We start from the raw sequence: 22,747 nt of genomic DNA on the forward strand, positions 1-22,747 counted from the left end.
GCACTTATGTGAGGGATGCATTTTGGGCAAAATGCATCGTTTCTCATTTCCTCGTGATGTTGCTTTCAGGGCAACAACCAGATTGCAGTTGGTGCATTCAGATGTTTGTGGGCCTATGCAGACCATGTCATTGGGTGGTTGTTATTATTTTGTGACATTCATTGATGACTTTACACGTTTCTGCTGGGTCTATTGTTTGAAAAAGAAGTCAGAAGCGTATGATGCATTTTTGGCTTTCAGTGCACTTGTTGAAAACCAATCTGGATGCCACATTAAGACTCTCCGTTTGGACCGAGGGGGGGAATACATGTCCTCTATGCTGAATTCTTTTTTGCAGCAGAAGGGCATAGTACATCAGTATACTACAGCCTATACTCCACAGTAGAATGGGGTAGCAGAGAGGAAAAATCGGTCACTCATGGAGATGGCCAGATGTATGCTGAAGGCAAAGAGCTTGCCTCATAGTTTTTGGATGGAAGCAGTCATGTGTGCTTGCCATATTTTGAACAGATGACCTACCAAAGCCTTGAAGACCATCACACCATTTGAGGCTTGGAACAGCCGTAAACCTTCTGTTGGTCACTTTCGTACCTTTGGGTGTCTTGCCTATGCCCATATTCCACAGGTACTTAGAAGAAAATTGGACAACAAGGCTGTTAAGTGCATTTTTATGGGATATAGAAATGAGAGCAAAGGCTACAAACTCTATGATCCCATTACGAAGAAGGTTTTTGTCAGCAGGGATGTTGTTTTTGATGAAAAATCAGAATTATCCTTGGCTGGTTTGGACACATATCAGGCTGCCCGTGATGTTTTTGAAGGGCTGCTGCCCATTACTTTTGGTGATTCAGCTGGAGGTTCACAAAATGAACCTAATGTTCAGCCAGTTGCTCCTATGGAAAGTGCAGAAATTCAGCCATTGGCTGATCGGAATACTCAGCATAATGCTGAAACAGAAATTCAGCAAGAGCTTGCACACAGCTAGGATGCTAGACAGCTACCTAGATGGTATTTGCAAACTATGCAAGATAGTCCTTTGGATGCCCCCATGGCTGGTCGTACTAGAAGGCAAACTCGTTTGCATGATTCAGCACATACCATGGAGTTTATTATGGCAGCAAGTACTTTTGATAATGAAGAGCCGAAATGTTATGAGGATGCACAACACAGTGTGCATTGGATGGCAGCCTGCAAGCTGAATTAGATTCTATTACTAAGAATCAAACTTGGGATTTGGTGCCCTTGCCATTTGTGAAGAAAGCCATTGGAACAAAATGGGTCTACAAATTAAAAAGAAAAGCAGATGGATCCATTGATAAATACAAGGCACGGCTGGTAGCTAAAGGCTACGCACAGAAAAAGGGCATTGATTATGAGGAGACATTTGCTCCTACTTCCCGTATGACGACCATCAGGTCTATGATTGCTTTGGGTGCACATTATGGTTGGACAGTCCATCAGCTAGATATCAAGACTGCATTTTTGCATGGGGAACTTCAGGAGGAAGTTTATGTACAGCAGCCCATTGGTTTTGCAGTTGAAGGCTCAGAACATTTGGTATGCAAGCTCAAAAAGGCACTATATGGTTTAAAACAAGCTCCTAGAGCTTGGTATGAAAAGACAGATGCTTTCTTGCTTGGTCAAGGGTTTCTAAACAGCTCATCTGAGTCTACCCTTTACGTATGTAAAGAAGGGGGATCTACGCTGATTTTATGTATTTATGTTGGTGACCTTTTGCTCACTGGAACACATGCTGATCAGATTTCAGGATTCAAACAAAATTTGCAGCAAACTTTTGACATGTCTGACTTGGGAGTTTTGCATTACTACTTGGGCATCCAGTTCATACATAATGCTCGAGGTATTGGGTTATCACAGTCACGGTATATTGGGCAGCTTCTTGAGAAATTTGGCTTACAGGATCGCAAGCCAGTTACTACTCCCATGGAACCTGGACTGAAACTGTCATTACATGATGACAGTGATTTGCTTGATATACATACATATGCTCCTGCAGTTGGATGTCTTATCTATCTATGCAATACTAGGCCGGACATACAGTTTGCAGTTTCAGCCTTGAGCAGGTATATGCATCAGCCACGTATGTCACATTGGCAAGCTGTCAAGCGTGTTTTCCGCTACTTGCAGGGTACTCGTTCTCTTGGGTTGCTTTATGCCAAGGGGGGACCACTGCATTTACATGCTTACAGTGATTCTGATTGGGCTGGTGATTATGATACACGTCACTCTACTAGTGGCAATTGTTTCTTTCTTGGCACTTCTTGCATTTCTTGGCTTAGCAAGAAACAATCCACTGTTGCCACATCGTCATGTGAAGCTAAATACAAGGCAGCTTTCACCACCACAGTTGAATGTGCATGGCTTAGACGCTTGCTAGCTGATTTGGATGTATCTGTTACTGAGCCTACTCCTTTGTTCACTGACAGTCAGAGTGCCATTGCAGTGGCACGGAACCCAGTGTTTCATGCTCGCACGAAACACATTGAGATTCACTATCACTTTGTCAGAGAGAGGCTACATGCAGGTGATATCAGCCTTGTCTATTGTCCTACCACCAGTAATGTGGCAGACATCTTCACCAAAGCTCTTCCTCGGGACAAATTTGAAGCATTTCGCGATGCTTTAAATTTGATATCCTTTGGTGGCGGATGATCCTTGTACTCTTGATCACTCTTCACTCCAGGGGGGTTTGTTGGGTATTTTACTCGTGCCTTACTTACGCCTACGCTCATATGGGAGTGTCGGTGATCAGTAGGACACTGGGGCACTTTTTACTCTCGGTAGGAGAGGTTTTTTCCCCCAGACTTATGTTACACACATTTGGGCACTTAATGTGTGTCGGGTGTGAACATCCCCCTACAACCCTAAGGTTTAAGGGTTGTACTTTGTACTTTCAGATTACACTCATTCAGTTAATTCTCTTGGGTGTCGTGCTTCAACTCTGTCTCTCTCACTCTCACACTGTCTACTGAATCTGGCTGTACCTCGATCCTCTGATCTCACACTGTGTCCATAGGAGTTTTTCTATAGTGGCCCATGCTCCAAACCGAGAGTTGCGGAGCAGGGAGAGTTTCCACTACCTCTAGAGGTGGGGATCTTCGTGGTTCGTAAGTCAAGGAGAGGCAAGGTCCATCTACTAGGACCACCGGATGGACCAAACTACGCTTTTTTCCTTCAGTCCTCTTACTCCGGGGATTGGACGACAACACAGATAGAGGAGTTGAAGAGTCAGGTGTGGCGGACTAGACCTCCCAGTGGATGGGAGAAGGACTAGCACTGTTTGCACAGTAGTGGTCTAGCTGCATGATGGTCATTAACTGGTGGGCTGGTGCCGAGTTCCCTCACTTGAGCATTATCTTTCAAGCCCCGCGCGAAAGGGAGACACGATGTGCAAGGAGTTTTTCTAGGTGCACCAGCCTCGCACCTCAGAAGAGCAGATACGTAGCCTTCGAGATCAGTATGAGAGGACTCGTTCTAGCTGAGACGAGGTGATGGAGATTGCCACCGACTACTACAGACGCCTTTTCCAGTAGGAGACAGCCCCAGCTAGAAGACAATGATGTAGACAGTAGGTCTCGCATCACTTCCCGTCCCTCGTCATTGAGGAGATGGTACGCTCCCTCCTAGTCCCCTTCATAGAGAAGGAACTAGAGGAGGCTTTCCATACACAGGACAGACAGAAATGCCCGGGAGAGGATGGCCTCTCTAAGGCCTTCTTCACTACCTACTGGGAAGTGGTGAAGGACCCCCTACTGATGGCCTTCTAGGAGATTCTCAGGTCAAGACGGATCCTAGGGAGTCTTTCGGTAGGCCTTATCATCTTCTCCCCAAAGGGGGAGACCGGTTGGAGCTTTTCTTGTGGAGACCGATCACCTTATTGTCAGTGACCTATAAGGCACTGGCAAAGATGATTGGTAGGAGGCTATGCCTGTGCTTCCACACATCATCCATGACACACAAACAAGTTTTCTCCAGGATAGGAGCATCCTAGACAATGTATTCACCTTCTTTGAGGTGACAGAGTGGGCTCAGCACAGTGGGCAAAGATTGGCGGTACTTCTCTTGGATTTTGAGAACGCTTATGATAGGGTGGATTGGGATTTCCTGGAGGGCACAATGGTGAGGTTGGGTTTTCCCCAGGATTGGATTTGCGGGGTCTCCGCACTTTACAGATCGGACACTAGCAGGGTTCTCATAGGTGGTAGGTGAGGGGAGGAGTTTTGATTGGAGAGATCGGTCCGGCAGGCTGCCCCCTGGCCCCATACCTGTTCCTACTCTTTGCAAAGGCGATGTCTCACTTTCTCAGGTCACGTGAGCGGATTATGCGGCCTTTGACTTCCAGTGAGAGAGGAGACTGAGTTGTTAGACTCAAAGTATGCAGACGACACAACACTACATATAGGACAATGAGTTGATGTTGGAGAGTTAGGCTGGCTCTTGAGGTGTTCTCTTTTGCAGCGGAAGAGAACATTAACTAGCGAAAGTCGGTCGGTTTCCTCATAGACCCGGACTCTAGCACGGTGTGGGGCGTTCACCTAGGATTTAGATGGGTGAGTAGAGGGCAGACCGCTCGTTACCTAGGGTTCCAGGTGGGACTTGACATCACTCCCGCCTAGTAGTTTCTTCCGGTCCTCGATTCTATTTGGAGGAAGCTGACCTATAGGAGCATGGCTCACCTCTCACTAGTAGACCGAGGCATGGTGGTTCACCACACCTCCTAGCGATTGCCTGGTACATCGCCTTGTGTTGGTGCTTCTCCTCATCCTGCATAGTGTAGCTTCGCTACCTAGTGCGGAACTTTCTTTGGCCTGGGTCAGACGGCTCCAGGGATTTCAAGGCCAAGGTGGTGTGGGCGACCATCATACGGCATCAGTCAAAGGGAGGCCTGGGGATCATAGACCCAGAGTATCAAAGTATGGCCCTCTTGGGCAAGCTAGTTGTCCATGGCCTCACATGAAGAGGGCAGGCGTGGAAAGTTCTATTGAAGGATGGTCTTCAGGATTGTAGACTGAGGCTTGGCGGTGAGTGGAGGCCGTCTGTGAGATGGATCTTCACGTCAGCCTAGATTACCCCCCCAAATCACCTTTCCTACGCAGCTTGCTCCGCGTGCGGCATGGCCTCCGCAAGGACCTAATCCAGAACTGCCCAGGCTGCCAGGAGGAGATAGACGTTCAGTAGGTGATTTGGAACCCCCAGGTTAGAGATCCGGAGGGGGCACAGATTGGCGAGTGCCCCCACATCCAATGGGCTGGCATGGCTCGTACCATCAGGACATGGCGGGAGGTGTACAGGATGGTGGACGAGAAGAAGTTTCAGCGAGTATCAAGCTGCGAGAGAGGAGTGGAGTTGAGGAGGAGGGAGAGAGATGCAGCAGTACCTCAACAGTGGCTTGCTCCCCTGATAAGAGTGCCAATAGAGGTCGGAGAGGTATGGGTTGCTAGGTTTTCAGCAGCAGGCATCCCACTACAGGTGGTAGGTAGAGTGGGTGGCGCTCCACCTAGGACTATCTGCACCGTCCAGGAGGCAGGGCGTTTGGCTCTTGATAGAGGGCAGCAAGATGAGGGGATAGCTGTCCTTTGACGGAAGAGGATCTGCGTGATTGGCCTTCAGGGGTAGACATGGCGGTTGGATCCTTTTGTGTTTTGGCAGAAGCTCAAGAAGTGGCGCCTATGGATCTGGGAGGGCAGGCTACTTGATGAGCTCGAGTGGAATCTGGGAGAGTGTCTATGGCCGGCCACTACGATCGCCAAGAAGCCATCGAGGTTTCTAGAGTACATTGCTAGGATTGGTAGACACGTACTGATGTAGAAGGATATGGATTGGGCACCGTCACTTAGTAGGCTCTGGGCAGAGCACAGCCTCACAGAGCCTGTCTAACGGACCTTCTGGCACTGCCTATGGGATAGCTGGAGGCCGAGAAGGGTTATCATATTTTCTATGGTTGGTGGCACATGGAGGCTTAGCGGTGGGAAGCTCGCTTGCCTAGGTGCAGAAGGAAGGAGGTTGTAGATGCTGCACACAGCAGCCTTTGGAAACCCCAAAGCACTGCCTTTGGTCGTGTGAGGCGGCGCAGCTCGTGTGGAGAGGAGCATGCCGCATCCATCGTTGTTTAATACCCAGCCTTAGATGTATCTCATGGAGAGCTTTCTATTGGCAGGCGGTTTGCCAAGGCCGTCACCTGCTGTATGGGGCCGGGATGCAGGACACGATATTCATTATCGAGGTAGGGTCATGCGTAGTGGTCAGTTTGGAGGTGCTACCCATCCGCCAGGTACTGGAGCCCACAGCAGACCGCTCTGAGGTATGGAAGATCATAGGGAGTCTTTTTGGTTGGCATATCTGGAAGGTGCAATGTTAGGAGGCTTTTGGCGAAGAGAGACTTTCAGTATAGGCGACCTTAGTAAAGCTCTGGACCTCCATCATCCACTCCCTCTGCGGCCAATGGAATCAGGTGCAGGGCGAGTCCAGGGCTTGTAAGGAACTCCGAAGTCATTTCATGTGCACTTGGGGCAGCTAGGACCTGTTTTCATGATGCAAGCAGGCAACCCCAGATGGCAATACACCCCCCCCCCCCCCTCCATGGCTTCTTGCCCCCATCCCCCCAGACCGCCTTGAGAGGGTTGTATACATGATGTATTTGTGATTCAGCTCCAACTTGTCTGTTGAGCATGAGTACGCCGTTGTAATTGGTTTTTTTGAGTAATATAATTAGTCACATTTTACTTGTTAAAAAAGAAGAAGTAAAAGTCTCATGTGGCTTCCAATCTAGCTGCTTAATGTCACAAGCCCAAAATCCATAGAATTTTTTACAATTAACAACAGGTCTTCAAGCTCTGCAAAAAACCTCCATTACAACTACAAAGGCCCTAAAGTTCTCCTCATCCCCATCCATGTTAAAAATTGTGTCATTTGCAGAGTGTACATCCAGCCCCTCCAAGAGGTAGGGGAAGTCTAATGCGTCAAATGTCTATAGTTGTATCCCTTTAGAGAAGGAGCTCATGGCCTCTACAAAAAATAAGAAAAGAAGAGGTGCAAGGGGGTATCTTTGTCTTACTAACCTCAGAATATTGAATCTAGCACCTCTAGCCCACCAATGAGGACTTGGCTATGTGGTGATAAATAGAGAGTCAACACAACTCTAATCCAGTGCTTTGGAAAACCCATTCTGAGTATGGTACCCTTTGGAAACTCCCAATCAAGTCTATTATAGACCTTGAAATCGAGAAGTAGAACAATGAGGTTCTATCTCCTTGATCATGCAAGAGTTGTGGACTCACCGCAAAGGCATGAGAGTGGATTCTTTGTCTCCTCTTCGCGACGGCCCCTCTTCTGCTTCGTGCACTTCCTCCTACTCCCAAAAGGTGAAAATATCATCCAGATCCCAAGGTGTTGCACTCTTGAATAAAGCTAGTCTAGGTAGGATGAATGAGATCTCGTATCAAGAGGGATAGTTTGGGACTTATCACTTTCACTAGGATTTTATTAATTGTTCTCAGCCAAGCGATCTGTCTCCACTGTGTGATCTCTAATCTCTCTAGATTTCCTCTTGGGATGAGGTGAATCAATGCCTTAAGAAACCTCTCTAGCCTATGCCGATCACATCCAGTAGCTCAAGAAGAAAGCTCTCTCCAATCTATTATCCTCCGGGCACTTCCCTAATAGTAGTGCTAGCAAGGCCTCCACAATCCTCTGCTCTGAAAATGGAGCCATCAAGGGTCTCCTCATACTCTCTGTGATCACTCTGCTAGTACTCTACCACACAATCTCTCTATCCGTCTTCAAGTCTAGAGGCCTCATCATTGAACCCAACAAGGTAGTGCAATAATCTCTCACGACCCTTGGGCAAGGGATCCATATGCTCTTCTAAGTCTCCTAACACCTTGTCTAGAGTGTTTGAGACGTGTAGTGCAAAAGTATTCTTTGTTCACCCTATCCCCTACATGTGTCCAAAAAGAAGCCCGTGTATGGTACTTATACTCTGACCTAGCCTCGTCTATAGCATCTATTTCTGCTTTGGCTGCATGCATCCTTTCCACCACCCATGTGCATCCTTGCTTTCTTTCCTCCTCCCTTTGCCTTTGGAGTGTACCAAAACGACTCTAGTAGTCATCACTCTCTCTAAGAGACCTTCCCTATTGCTCCCAGCCTTCTCCTTAGGAAAAGTGCTCACCTTATGCAAGTCTCTAGCTGCCATGCTTGTTGAAGAGGACTTGATCCTCTACATCCTCATAGTATCCTCCCTCAAGTCCTTATCATAATACAAACGCACAAGAATTTTGATGCTAGGAGCTTTGAGGTCAGATTTTTGATTGCCATTCTTAGAGCATGGAGATATGTATCTTTGGGACTTTAGTAGCTCCCCTTGACTTCTATCGAAGAGAAGAGGAGATAGCCTTTTCTCTTCAATCACTATTTGAGATCAAAATAAGGCCACACTATTGGACAACAGACACACTGTGATGGGGGAGATTTTCTATACAAGTTGCTATGTAAGTGGAGGTTTGGTTTGCATTTTAGGAGTTTCCATAGGAGACTCAGAGGTTGAGACTAGATGGTCTTCATGCGAGCCGAGGCTATGATTGAGGCTATGATGGAGGCAATTCCACCAAATTGGCAGACATATATAGGTACCTCCCAAACCTAGATTGGTCTCTTCTCTAGAGGGGATACCCTTCTAGCAATTATTGTGTCTAGTAGAGATAGGACATTCACTTTTATAGTTGAGGAGGATGGAGGTTGAGACTAGATGGTCTTCATGCGAGCCGAGGCTATGATTGAGGCTATGATGGAGGCAATTCCACCAAATTGGCAGACATATATAGGTACCTCCCAAACCTAGATTGGTCTCTTCTCTAGAGGGGATACCCTTCTAGCAATTATTGTGTCTAGTAGAGATAGGACATTCACTTTTATAGTTGAGGAGGATGGCCACCTCCAGCAAGAGGATCTTGACCTTATGGCAATGAGTGGTTGCTCCAGGCAAAGGATTAGGTGGTGGCACATTTTGAGAGGATGTGGCACATAGACCTAGACCCAACCACTTATCTTGTAGATGGGTGGACATATTGGGCATACAAGAGCAGGCCTCTATAGAGACTTCGGTGGGATTTGGGAGAGTGGGTATGGAGGGACCCCTTCCTTGATAGACCATGTGACATACCCTTTTTTGGATACACTACTACATTGGGGTGGAGGATACAAATGAGGAAGATTGGAGCATTGCCAACAGCCACCCCCCATTGGCAAAGAGAGGGAATCTATGGAAGATTTTCTTTTTTCTGTATGGCTTCTAGCCCATAGAAGTTTAGTAGTTGGCATTGGGCTTGGATATGGTAGGGACTCAGTGGCCTTTGCATGATGGGGTGAGCTTGAGGAGACATAGAGACATTGCCTATGGGATTGTCCCAGAGTAGAGGAGGTTTGGAGGAGAGCTCTCAAGGTAGTATTTTATGGCACTATGGGGTCCATGGTGGTAACATGGGGGGTTGTAGCTTGGGCGACAAATAGAGGTGCAGCTTTGAGGACGTTCAAGCGAGTATTTTTCTCATTATTGGACAGTATTTGAGCAAGATCCCTACCCTAGACTCTTCATAGACATAGTGGACTTGGGGTGTTGAGAAATGACAAATGATGTATGCTCCAAGAAGAGATGTCGTGAATCCCATATGCACAATGAGGAGAGTGGAACAACCCAACTACTACAAAGCATTGTACTTTCAAGATGAGTAAGACAATGTCATGATGCTGTGTACTTTCAGTTAGTGTCATTGTCACTATCAATCTCTTACACAAGATTGTGTTTATGAGTCTAAGCTAATCTATCTTGGAACCTGATTCACTTGTGTAACATTTGGTTTGGTCATTATCCATGCCACTATGAACTTAGTCTTCATCTTCTAACCTCCATAGCTGCCATAGTGGACATGATCCGTGTTTTCAACATGGTATCAGAGCTCAGATGAGCATGGCACAGCTTCATACACTGCTTCTCTAGTCTCTGTTCACCTCTGATCATCTTTGTCCAGCTCACATCCAGCTCATGACTCCGTTTTCAACTTCACCTCGATCTCGAGCTTGTGTCTGCCATAGCCAAAACAGCACCTACCTGACTTTGAGCTTTTGGATCTCTCAAACTAGAGCATAGATCAACTTGCTTCCTTCTAGGGATTTGTTCTTGGCTCAGGGCGCTACTTTCTATCATATAAGAGCTTGACATTGGCCACTCCAGAGCTCAGCATTGTCAAAATTCAAGCTTGCTGTTCAGAACTATGTTGTTTACTGTCCGTATGACGATTTGCCCTCTGTGCTATGCGATCTGCCCTGCAACCATGGGGCTTTCAAAGATCCATACCTAAGCTCTCTCCAACTTAGAGGGTTTCCCAAATGGCCATCTTTGTAAGTTGCAGTAAGTAAAAAACCAGGCCCCTGTCCTGAGACCCTAAAAGGGCAGCCATAGCCAAGTTCCTTCAAGCTCATAAAACACTTCAACTTCACCTACTAGAGTTCCTGCCACTTTGACCTCAGTTCCTAGCAAACATTTGGGCATCAAATTAGCAAGGAGGGGACTCAAGTTAGAAGACAAGCATCAAAGAATCATCATCAAGCTTGGTAGTATCTTTTGATACTAACCTAGTGTTTTTCGGCACTTGTGCCTACTAGCACATTCAGATCAACTCTCTTGCTGCTCAAATCTGAGAAATTTGTGCTGATTTGCTGCTGCAAGAAGCAGATCAAGCATCGACATCCAACACTAAGCTCAACTAGTGTCAATTTGGCACTGATCTTTTTGTGTCTCTTGACACAGTGAGCTACAACTCTTTTGCTGATTATTTGAAGCTGATTAACATGGGAGAGCTTGAGCAAATAACCAAGTTCAATGGAGAAGGCTTTCATGCTTGGAAGGAGAAGACCATGTGGCACCTTATGCTGTGGAAGGACTTGTGGGACCTCTTTGAGGATGATGCAGATAGCAAGAAGGAAGATGATGAAGACGGGTTCACTGAAGAAGACTAGCTCAAGATAAAGGAGTAGAAAAAAATGAACAACAAGGCTCTAGGCATCATTGCTTGGGGAGTATCTGGTGATGTGTTACACCATATCTTTGGCATCAGAGATGCTAAAAAGGCTTGGGATGAGCTTGACAGGATCTTTGGAAGTTAAGCCAAAAACTCTAAGGTCAAGTTGTTAATGTAGTTCTGTAAGCTTGACATAAAAAACAACACTTCAATGACTACGCATATTAACAAATTCAAAAGTCTAAAGACTCAACTTGCCACTCTGAAGAAAACAATAGATGAAGATGAGGCCATTGCTGTACTCCTTGCTAGTGTAAACTAAGATCCTTATGAGAATCTTGTCTCTACTATCAGCAATGTACCTAATTTGTCACAGAAAGATATTGAGCACTCTCTTCTTGATGAAGAGAATAAACAGAAGGACAAAAATGCAAAAGATGGTGTTCCATTATCTAGGGGAAATCTCTTATACACCAAAGGAACTGTTGGACCCAAAGGAAGAGGTCGAGGATTCAACTCCGACAACAAAGATTGGATGACATGTCATTATTGTGGTAAGACTGGCCATATAGCTAGTGAATGTTTCCACCGTAAAAGAGCACAACAGGTGTAGAATGGTAACCACCGAAATCAGTTTATGAATGAAAGAGAAGAAGAAGAAGATGCTTCCGCCATCAACAACCACTTCGATAGATTGTTTTGAAGAAATTATCTTTCCCATGGTGGATTTTTGTTTCCCTTAGTGGATTTGCTTTGTAAAACAAAACCCTTGCCAAAGATATAAAGTTTCAAGCTTTAACTTGACTAGGCTGCCTATGAGCTAGACTTCCGGGCCATGTCATCATGTAGGGTGGGCAAAAGCTAGCAAGTGTAGGAACTCATCATTTGAGGGGGGGTGTTGAGAAATGGAAAATGATGTATGCTCCAAGAAGGGATGTCTTGAATCCCATATGCACAATGAGGAGAGTGGAACAACCCAACTACTATAAAGCATTGTACTTTCAAGATGAGTAATGCAATGTCATGATGCTGTGTACTTTCAGTTAGTGTCATTGTCACTATCAATCTCTTACACAAGATTGTGTTTATGAGTCCAAGCTAATCTATCTTGGAACCTAATTCACTTGTGTAACGTTTGGTTTGGTCATTATCCATGTTACTATGAACTTAGTCTTTATCTTCCAACCCCTATAGTTGCCAAGCTCTAGATCTGTGTTTTCAACAACATTGTCATAGATGGGAGTTGATTTCCAGCATTATAGCTTAGTTCATATTTATGGACTGCAAGATGTAGTCAGGTCAATGATCTTCAGGATATATCCACTGGGGAGTCTTTATCGAGGATTTGGACAGACATAGTCCACACTCTTTGTGGGAGATGGGAGAGGATGTAGGGAAGCTCCAAGAGGACGAGGATGAAAAGAGAGGGTTTCCTACAGATTTGGGATTCAGACACCTTCTTTCATACTACCCCTCAGATGGTTTGGCATTTTAGCCCACTAAATTGCTTGTTCATACAACCTTGTATTTTTTATGTACTTGGTCACTCTTCAAAGAGTTCATTGTACTTTGTATCTACCTCGAGGGGCTTTTTCTCCGAGGTGTTATTAATAGAAATCTCTTTTCTTGGGAAAAAAGAAAGAACCAATTGTACCGGTGTGTGGTCCGATAAAGTGGTTCATGGAACATATTGACTAGAACCCCCTATCATCGGCCCAATCCTCTATATAAAACCTGTCCACCCAGGAGAATAAAAACTTTCTAACCAGGAGAAGATCCTAGCCCTAGCTGTTCGTGTCTGGAAAACTCCAAAAAACCTGTAGATCTGCGAAGCTCTGCCATGAACCAAGGGTCCTGTCCCCTAGTGTGGAAGACAAAATCTCTATGCAACTGCCCTTCTATCCTCCAAGCCTTTTTGACCATACTAAAATCAGACCTACAATCCAATGATCAACATGCGGCAAAGACTAAGAGTTGTACAAAAAAGTCCTCTCCCTGTGACTATTAGGGGGTGTATGTAACCAGCAGGCCTATTGGTGCCTCCTCTATTCTCATAGGCACCCAAAGGGCCCTCCCTACTATAAGAATGTCCTAGTCATGTATTGCATGAAGCCAATGCTCACTGATAAAAGTGCAGGCCTTTTCCTTTTTCTCCAAGGCTCTCACAGCAGGCACCCAATACATGAAACTACATCTGGGTAGCAACTTCCAACTGCACTGAGGATCCTCTCTTCTGAGAGGTGATGCTCCTGTAGCATAAGGAAATCCACTGATCCTCCAACTAGTGTTCTATAGAGATCCTGTCTCATGAGGCTCTGTTCTTGGGAGAACAATCTTCCTCCAAAGCCTCAAATGTTCCATGAGAGGATCCTCATGGAAATCATCTAAGTCTCTCAAACCAACATGGCTCCACAGCCCATGCCTGTCTCTTCTCTATGCAATAAGAGTCAGATTATATTTGCTAGTCATATGCTAGACAGAATGATATGTTCATGATGATTTGGAGATTGTTTCATTGGCTGAGGTCACTTTTATTGGCCACATGCTTGAGAGTGATTTCATTTCTTCAGATGATACTATTGAGCATTTTTCCTAGCCATATGTCCGACATTTCCATTGATTGTGTTTAAGATTTCTTAGATGGTACAGAGGATTACTTGGTTTAGAGATTGCAGTGATTGCAGGCTTTACGGTTCCAGAGGGGGACCCTACATACAAGAGGGGGATCTTTCAAAGCACACTTCAGAAGGTGTCATAAATATACAGGATTTCAGAGGGAACAGTGTTGCCATTTGGAAGATACTTTAGTCTCACAGGGAGACGTTCTGGGTCTAGAGGGGGAAATCTACTTTCAGGTTCTTGAGGGAGCTGTAATAGTCCCATCTGGCACTACCACGTTTTGGAGGATTAATTTCTGACCATCTTTCTGCAAGTTACAGGCATAGCCCCAGGTTGACACTATTGATTACGGAGGACTTCTATTTGTTCTGACCAGAGGAGTTCTGAGAGATTCAAGGAGAGTTTCTGTTCCAGATTGAGATAGAGCTTGAGTTCCAGATTCCTGGTCTGAGGACCAGCACTAAGTTTCTTCAATACCAATTTGGCATTGGCACACACCTAGAACACCTTTTGGGAGTGGGGTCCTTACCCTCTCCCCTTCCATGCTCCATTCTTTGGAACACTTCCAGTGGAGTTTTAGCAGTTTCAACTTTTGGCAACGACAGCAGGCTACTTCATTTACCCCTCATTTTCATTCGTATTTTCAGATGTATTTGGTTTTCCCTCTTCATTTTGTTCCAAAACTGTTACTAAGAGAGGGCGTTAGATACAAACAAGCTCCATTTTGGGCACACCAATCTTTTATCTTGGGTTCGATACTCACTATCTTACACTATTTGTGCATACCTGGCACATCCAGAGTGGCGTCCATCATTGTCCATTTATAGAATTAGTTTTATCACACAGGTTTTAAAGTACTTAATTCATCATTGCACATGTTCATCTCCCTCCATCTTTGTGAGTTGAGTGTGAGTTAGTCTTCCCATGTTAAGCTTCCTTTCAGTTCTGATGTATCTCAGAATTTTCTTTTCTTGGAGGTTGTGGAGTTTCAAGAGGTTCACAATATAGAGGATACCCGAAGGTACCATCTATGGGATTGTCCTAGAGCTCCAGAGGTGTGGAGGGGAGCTCTTGTGAGGATCTTTCATGGCACAACTGAGACTATGGTAGCAACCTGGGGTGCAGTAGCTTGGGTTAATGATTATCATTGTTTGCTGGCACTTGAGCAGAATTTGGATAGAGGCTTCACACTCTCTGCAGGAGATGGAAGAGGCTGCAGGCTGATTTGGAGCATATGCCATCCTAGGACTCTAGCACCTTCTTCCATTTGCCACCACATATGGTCTAATATTATAGCCCACCAGATTAGTTGTTCACTTATGATGTACTTAGCAGTGCCTTATGGGGCCTTCTTTGAACTTTGTATTTTACCTCAGGGGAGTTTTTCTCTGAGTATCATTTATATTTTTCTCTTTTCTTGGGAAATAGAAAAGAAGACCACTGTTATCACACCACGAAGTTGCTTTTGTTACAGAGTTCTGTCATTAAATGGACCTTGACTCCTTATCTAAGTTTATGAAAGTGTTTGCTGTTGATTTTTGTGTGTATATTTCCAATGTTTCAAATTGTGAAAAGCTGGAAATGGATTTTAGTAGGCTGTGGATAATGTGAGCAGCTTAATACCAAGAAGTGCAAGGCTGAAGGTGCTCAACCATATGGTTCTAGGAAACAGCATTGAGGCTGATCCGGAGAAAGTGAAGCAATTGGTTCTGTCTCCTTCTCCGGTCAACAGAAAGTAGCTGATAACAGTATTCCAAACTGCAATTTCTTTTGCAGGTGGTATTCAGGTTGGGTTCCATAGTGTGGACACAAGATTGTGAGTGTCTTTTGAAAATCGAAAGATGTAGTGGGAAATCCAGATAGGTTGCAACCTCCAAATTGGGAGCGAATGTGAATTTTCAGTGGGATTGGATGTGGCACAAATGGTTAAAATGTAAAAAGAAAAGAAAGAGCCCATTTACTATGCAAGCATGGTAAAAACTTTTGCAGAAAGGAACTTTGATGATGCAAAACAAATCATGCTGTGTACTATTTTTCTTGTAGAAGAGTTGGTGTTTATTTATTTCCAAGACGTTTGTTCTCTTAAGCAGTGTTTCTCTTTTCCCTCACCTTATAAAAAATAAAAATTTGTCAAGAAGATTGATTAAATGGGTGGTAGAGTAGGAAGAATTTTAGTTTAATGGAATGAATGAAATTTTTAATGTGGGTTGGTTAGTATGTTGACAAGATGACCATGGAAAATTAGAAGTCTTGAGATTTGAATCTCCCTTTTGTTTTACAGGCTTATATTATTGCACAAAATAGTGCAATGGGTTTTTATCCTTATCAGGTGGTTCTTGGAAAAGAGGCTTTGCTTTCGATTGAAGTCTAGAATTATTTTTTTGAATGTTAATAAAGTTGTATGATGGAGTAAGTACTTATACAGGAAGATTGTTAAAGTTACAAAAAATGCAGTTGGAGGAGTTTGACTTGAGACATTATGAAGAAGTGCAAAGGAACAGACTAGATGTAATGACATACAACAACATACTACATAATTTCAGAGGAAATTCTTGATAAAATGGAAAGTCCCTTTCAATGTGGTGAAAAGGATGTGAGAATGGTACTTAGGAGGCACATGAACAACAGTCAGCAGCGATTAAAAAATATTGATATAATCATCAAACAAGCAGGAAGGGTTTTTCTAGTATGGTAGGTGAAGAGTATTGTAGCAATGGAAGCACTAAAACATATCAGAGGAAGCTCCTTGAGAGACTACAAGAACGGAGTGGTAGCTCTTAGATTCAGGGAAACCTAGCATTATTTGGTATTCTCACATAGGAAATAGTGATTTCTAAACAATCCATGCTAAAAGAGTGAGTTTGAAGAGACCCATTCATTCAGATCCGTACTTAACCACATTTATGATGGAGAGATGGAGGCATTGGGTTATACCAGAGGAATCCCCTTCAGAGATCACAATGGAATCTAAGATATTGACTTTGACTAGATCCCTTGATTGAGATACCTTCCAACGTCTCATTCTTTGTCTACACTATCAAGCTGGGGAGGAGGATATAGATAAGCAGAATCAAGTTGATTCTAACAGCCACCCAGTCCTGGTATAGACCAGATATCTCTTCACCTTTTTTATTTGACTTGTAGAGATGATTGGATAACAATTTCAGGCCTAGGAAGATCTCGATCTTTCCATGGCTTGTGGCCCATACAAGTTTGGCAGCTGGTCCATGATTAGGGCATAGCGAGTTTTCAGTAGCTTATGCTAGTGACCAGGGGAGAATTGTCTAGGTCATAGATAGAGATCCAACATGCAAGTATGAGGCTGGACAAACATTTCACACTCCCACATATGGGAGCTCATTCCTCCACCTTGAGTTACAGGCCACAAGATTGGCTATTCATGCAGCCCTTCTATGAGAATTTCTCGGAAAATTTGGGGTTCTTTGCTTTAACATCGGTGTCCTCAGGATTGTGTTGTATTTTAGCTTGGTCTGCTTTGACTGAGGTTTTACTAATGGAATTCTCTTCTTTTGGGAAAGAACTGTGTTTTTATTGTTTTTGTTTTTTATATTCAAAAGTCCAAGAGAGTGTTTGCGACCAGCAGAGGGTTTAAATTGTCTTGGCTCTCTTTAGAGGGAGAGGAAACACATGCACAATAAGAATCAAATGACTTGATTGATGAAAAGGACCAACTAAGCTTGATTATGAACATGTAAACGCTACAAGCTTTATAGCAGGCCGTTTTTTGTTACTATGTTTCAGGAGTACGAGTTGATTTATTGAACAATCAAATTGTTAGCTTGTCAAGTGATACATTGGCTGTTGTGGATTGTAACGAGCTCAAAAGTATGTAATTAAGGACAATTAGTTGATTTAAAATGTTGTATGATAGAAAACTAAAACTGTGTGCATATCCTAAAATGCATTGCTTACAAAAGTTGCACTTTCCACAGCCATTTATCTTTTGGATACGACTACTGGAAAGGTATTCACAAGTGTGCTTCATCAGACAGCACAAATTGTCGAAGTTGGATTGAACCATCAAGGCTCCAAATCTGAAAGAATACTTGTTTTTATGGATGCTATTCAAGACCTGTATTTTACTTCTGTCTTTGTATGATCTTATCTCCATTTATTATTTCCTACGAATTGGCAAATAATTTATTTTGAATTACATGACTGCTCACTAATAGAAAGAGCTTTTATTAATTCACATGATTACTCACTAAATTTGTCAACCTATAGCAGCTGTTTTTCAGATTGAAAATATCCATGCTGTCAAACCCTTTGCCCATAGCATTCTAAACAATCTATGAACATTGTCAGATGATCCTGCATAACCATGCGATCCTGATAAGCACCATGAAACAATTAGTGTGGGGGATACAGTAAAACAGAAGTTGGATGCACTAGACATCTGGACAGTTTCAGACATCTGTAGCTGACGACTACTAGCTATGACACCAGATCCTAAACTGAAAAGAGATCTGGCATGTTTTTTTTCTTTTTGCAAGTAAAATGTGGCTGATTATATTACTCAAAAAAACTGATTACAATGGAGTGTTTATGCTCAACAGAGTAGTTGGAGCTGATGAAAGTCACAAATACATCATGTATACAAGCCTCTCAAGGCGGTCTGGGGGGGATAGGGGCAAGAAGCCATGGAGGGGGGTGTATCGCAATCTGGGGCTGCCTGCTTGCATCACGAAAAATAGGTGCTGGCCGCCCCAAGTGCGCATGAAATTACATCGGAGCTCCTGACTAGCGCCTTGCACCCGATCCCATCGGCCATAGAGGGAGGGGATGATGGAGGTCCAGAGCTCTGCTAAAGTCATCTATACTAAAAGTCTCTCTCCGTCGAAAGCCTCCTGACAGTGCACCTTCCAAATATGCAACCCAATAAGACTCCCTATGATCTCCCATACCTCAGAGCGGTCTGCTGTGGGCTTTAGTACGTGGGGGATGGGTAGAGTCTCCAAACCGACCATTATGCACGACCGTGCCTTGATAATGAATATCGTGTTCTACATCTCAGCCTCATACAGAAGGTGATGGCCCTGGCTGATTGCTTGCCAGCAGAAAGCTCCCCATGAGATACATCCAAGGCTGGGTGCTATATGGTGAAGGATGTGGCATGCTCCTCTCCACACGAGCTGCGTAGCCTCACACGACCAAAGGTAGTGCTTTGGGGTTTCCAAAGACTGCTGTGTATAGCACTTACAACCTCCCTCCTTCTACATTTGGGCAAGCCAACTTTCCACCGCCAAGCCTCCATGTGCAACCAGCCATAAGAAATATGATACCCTCCTAGGCCTCTAGCAATCCCATGGGCAGTGCCAAAAGGTCCATCGGAAAGGCTTCATGATATTGTGCTCTGCCTAGTGCGTGCTATGTGACGGCGCCCAATCCATATCCTCCTGCATCAGTACCTATCTGCCAATCCTGGCAATGTAGTCCAAGAACCTTGGTGGCTTCTTGGTGACCGCAGATAGCCACTCTCCCGAATCCCACTCCAGCTCATCAAGTGGCCCGCCCTCCCAGATCCAGAGGGGCCACTCCTTGAGCTCGTGCGAGAAGACAAAGGGGTCCAACCGCCATGTCTTCCCTTGAAGGCCAATCACCCGGATCCTCCTCGATAGAAGGACAGCCCTTCACCACCTCCCAGTAGGTAGTGAAGAAGGCCTTCGAGAGGCCATCCTCCCCTGGGCATTTCTGCCCGTCTTGTGCATGGAAAGCCTCCTCTAGTTCCTTCTCTGTGAAGGGGGTCTAAGAGGGAGCGTCCCATCTCCTTTGTGATGAGGGACGAATGTGATCCCGGACTTGCTGTCTACATCACTGTCCTCTAGTTGAGGTTGTCTTTTGCTGGAAAACGCGTCTGTAGTACTCGGTGGCAATCTCCATCACCTTGTCTGGGGTAGGATGAGTCCTCCCATATTGATCTCGAAGGTTGCGTATTTGATCTCCTGAGGTGTGAGGCTGGTGCATGTAGAAAAACTCCCTGCATATCATGTCCCCCTTGCGCGTGCAGAAAGCTGCTTAGGTGCGCAAAGAGAACTCCGAGCACTTGTCCTCTTAGCGAGCAATGGCTGCTCGTGCACACACGTCCTCTGTGTGGAGGGTGGGATCCCTTGGTGCCTCCTATAATGTTCTCTACATGGCTGCAAGGTCCCATGCGCCTGAGTGCTTTGAAGATGTTTTAGGGCGTATGCAGGTTTCCCTGGTGGAAGAGATTTATGATGGCCCAAAGGGGTTCTTTGAGGTTCTTTTTCGTTCTGTAGAAGTACGGGCTCTTATTATGCAACACATTCCTTTGTTTATGGATGGGCAACTAGTTCACGTGGTCGCTTGGAGGCCCATGGCTGAGTTTCAGGAGGTGCTGAGACAGGCATGCCCAATTTGGGTAGAGGTGGTGGATTTCCTTGCTCATCTCTGGAGACTCCTCTCTGTGGTTTTGAGAACCATTGGGGAGTGCTTGGTGGAACCTCGGCTGGCTTCCCGCAATAGGAACAGAGCATGTATGCTATGGGATACAGGCAAATCTCACCCGATAAAAATTCGTTTTGAAGTTCCAAGCTTACAAACGTTGGTGTATGAGTTGAAATGGGGTACTTTTGCAAGACACTGTTTCAGATGTGGCGAGTTGAGGCATTTCATTTCGGAATGCGACACAAATATAGAGGCAGGGCAGGGTCCTATGGATCAAGATATGGAAATGCAAGACCACCACCCTCAGCAGATGATTCAATAACCAGTACGTGATCCAGAGCACCTTCGCCAACAAGGTCGTGAGGAAGGCAATAAGAATGTTCCTCATGAGGGTGGGGAGCTTCCTTTGATTTCAGTTGGGTGTAAGTTATCTCCTCGGGAGGATTCCTAGGTCATTGTGGTTCATCATAATGCTAGGCAAGATTCTCGATTGAATCCTGCCATCTTACGCCTCCCCTAATCACTCAAACCTTCGATTGCAGAGTTAAGGGGTTTTATATGAAACCTCAATCTTTGCATGGTCCGGTAGTGGAAGATAGAAGGACTTCTGATTCAGCCTTGCGATTCGATGCTCGTGGAAGGCTTGTGCCTCCTTAGGATGTTTTCCACTCCTCGCAAGTGCAGTTTCCTTCCCGAGCTTCGATTGGAGTTTTTAGGGATAATGTGCGAGCGTTATCCCAACAATATGGTATTCAACATGCTTCCTCGTTTCGAGTTGAATTGCAGCATGCTCAATCTTTATTAGCTCATTCCTTGTCTCTGTGTTAGACTCCGGATTCCAATGATGACTTGCTTACATGCATTGAATGGCTGAAAGGCAAGGTCCGATCTCTTCACAAAGAGGAATATGCAAAATACGAACTGTTGGCTAGAGCTGAAGCTTTACATGATAACAACTGTCAAACTCATCAATTTTTTGGTTGTCTGCATCAGAAATATGCCCGGGAAAATATTGTGCGCTTAAAGGATGGGCAAGGTGATATGGTGGCTAACATTGCCTCTATTATTCAAATGATTGTTGACTTTTATAGGGCCTTGTTGGGTCCGCAAGAGATTCTTTCCGATGATGTTTCTCTGCTCGAACATATATTTGTGACCTGGGTAGTAATCAGGTCAAATCAGAATGGGTGAATCTAATGGAGGCTGATATTTCTGAAGATGAAGTGGAAAAAGTGGTGTGTCACTTGCCTCAAAGGAAAAGTCCAGGTTGGGATGGGCTTCCTAATGAGTTGTTTTCAGCCCGTGTGCAACTGCTTAAGGACCCATTTACTCGATTGTGTTAGTAGGTGTGGAAATCTGGTATGATGCCTTCGGATTGGAAGATTGTTGTCATTAAATTGTTGCCCAAGGTTCCCTATCCGACCTCTTTGAAACAATGGAGACCCCTTTCAGTTATGAGATCATTATAAAAAATCTTCTCCAAAATTATTGTCAACAAATTGCAGAAAGTATTTCCACACCTCATTCATGCACATCAATATGGTTTCATTAAAGGTCAGAATATAATGCACAACATTTTGAATGTGCAGCTGGGAATTGATTATGCCAAAGCTTCTAGCTAGCAAGTTGCTATGCTTCAGCTCGATATTGAGAAGGCATATGATCATGTTAGTTGGTCATTTTTGTGCCAATTAATGTCTACAATGGGTTTTGGGCCATGTATGATTTCTCTGGTTGATACCATTAGCCAGGGTGCTGTGGCTCATATTGCGCTGAATGGAGGGATTATGGAGGAAATTGCCTTATCTTGGTCTCTTCGGCAAGGTTGTTCTGTGAGCCCCTTGCTGTTTGGTTTGGTAACTCACCCCATGCTCGCATTATTGGATAAGTTTGCAGCTCAAGGTGAGATAGTTGGCTTATCTCTTCATGGTGGTGATCAACTGGTGGGCCAATCTTTGGCAGATGATACTTTCATGTTCCTTAAGGCAGATCGTATTAATGTCAATTGGGCAATGGTGGCCCAGAATCTTTTTGCTTTCGCATCGGGTCTTCACATTAATACTCAGAAATCCATCCTTCTCTCCTGTACGGAGAATGATCTGCAAGCCTTGGGATGGAATGGAATTGTTATCCCAAGGGGCAATATAACCGGACACTTGGGATATCCTATTGGTGTGGAGGTTGCTTCATGTGCCTTGCTGGATTGGATGGCATCCCGAATTCATGATAGGTTCATGTACTGGAAATCTTAGAGTTGGCCCCTACATGTTAGGCTAAAAGTGGCTCAATGCATTATGATCAGTATGATTTCGTTCTTTCTGCCATTGCTGCCTTGGACTAAGAAGTCCCTTTTGGATTTGGTCTATCCTATCAGATTTATGCTGTGGAAAAAGAAAGGCAATCATTTGGGGCAGGTATGGATCTCCTGGCAACATGTGACCACTCCGAAAAGGATGGAGGGTGCAGCTTTGCTGGATGTTAATCTGCATATGGCCGCTTTGAGGCTAGCCCTTTTGTAGAGTGTATGTATTCAGAGTCATCCTTGGTCGGATATTGCCAAATTGTTCATCGAAAAGACTGGCATCTCTCATGGTAGCATGGTTATTCATGCTTCCTAGTGGCATGCGCTTAATTGTACGAGGCCTATAAAGGTCTCCCAATCTTTT

At 44.6% G+C, this 22,747-nt stretch overlaps 1 protein-coding gene across 4 annotated transcripts in view; it reads left to right on the forward strand.

The window, feature by feature from the left end:
• Nucleotides 1-22,747, forward strand: part of LOC148041763 (uncharacterized) — a 342,622-nt gene that overhangs the window by 209,412 nt on the left and 110,463 nt on the right. For 3 of the 4 annotated variants that reach the window (XM_087682239.1, XM_087682236.1, XM_087682246.1), the window contains exons 13-14: nucleotides 17,418-17,501; nucleotides 17,609-17,769. In XM_087682239.1, coding sequence (XP_087538365.1) covers nucleotides 17,418-17,501; nucleotides 17,609-17,769 — 245 coding nt within the window. The remainder of the gene's footprint in view (nucleotides 1-17,417; nucleotides 17,502-17,608; nucleotides 17,770-22,747) is intronic. The other variant, XM_087682243.1, reaches the window with a different exon arrangement.

The sequence above is a fragment of the Lygodium microphyllum genome, chromosome 1, assembly GCF_053477565.2.
Source record: "Lygodium microphyllum isolate KBCC chromosome 1, Lygodium_microphyllum_v1.1.10, whole genome shotgun sequence".
Lineage (NCBI taxonomy): Eukaryota > Viridiplantae > Streptophyta > Polypodiopsida > Schizaeales > Lygodiaceae > Lygodium > Lygodium microphyllum.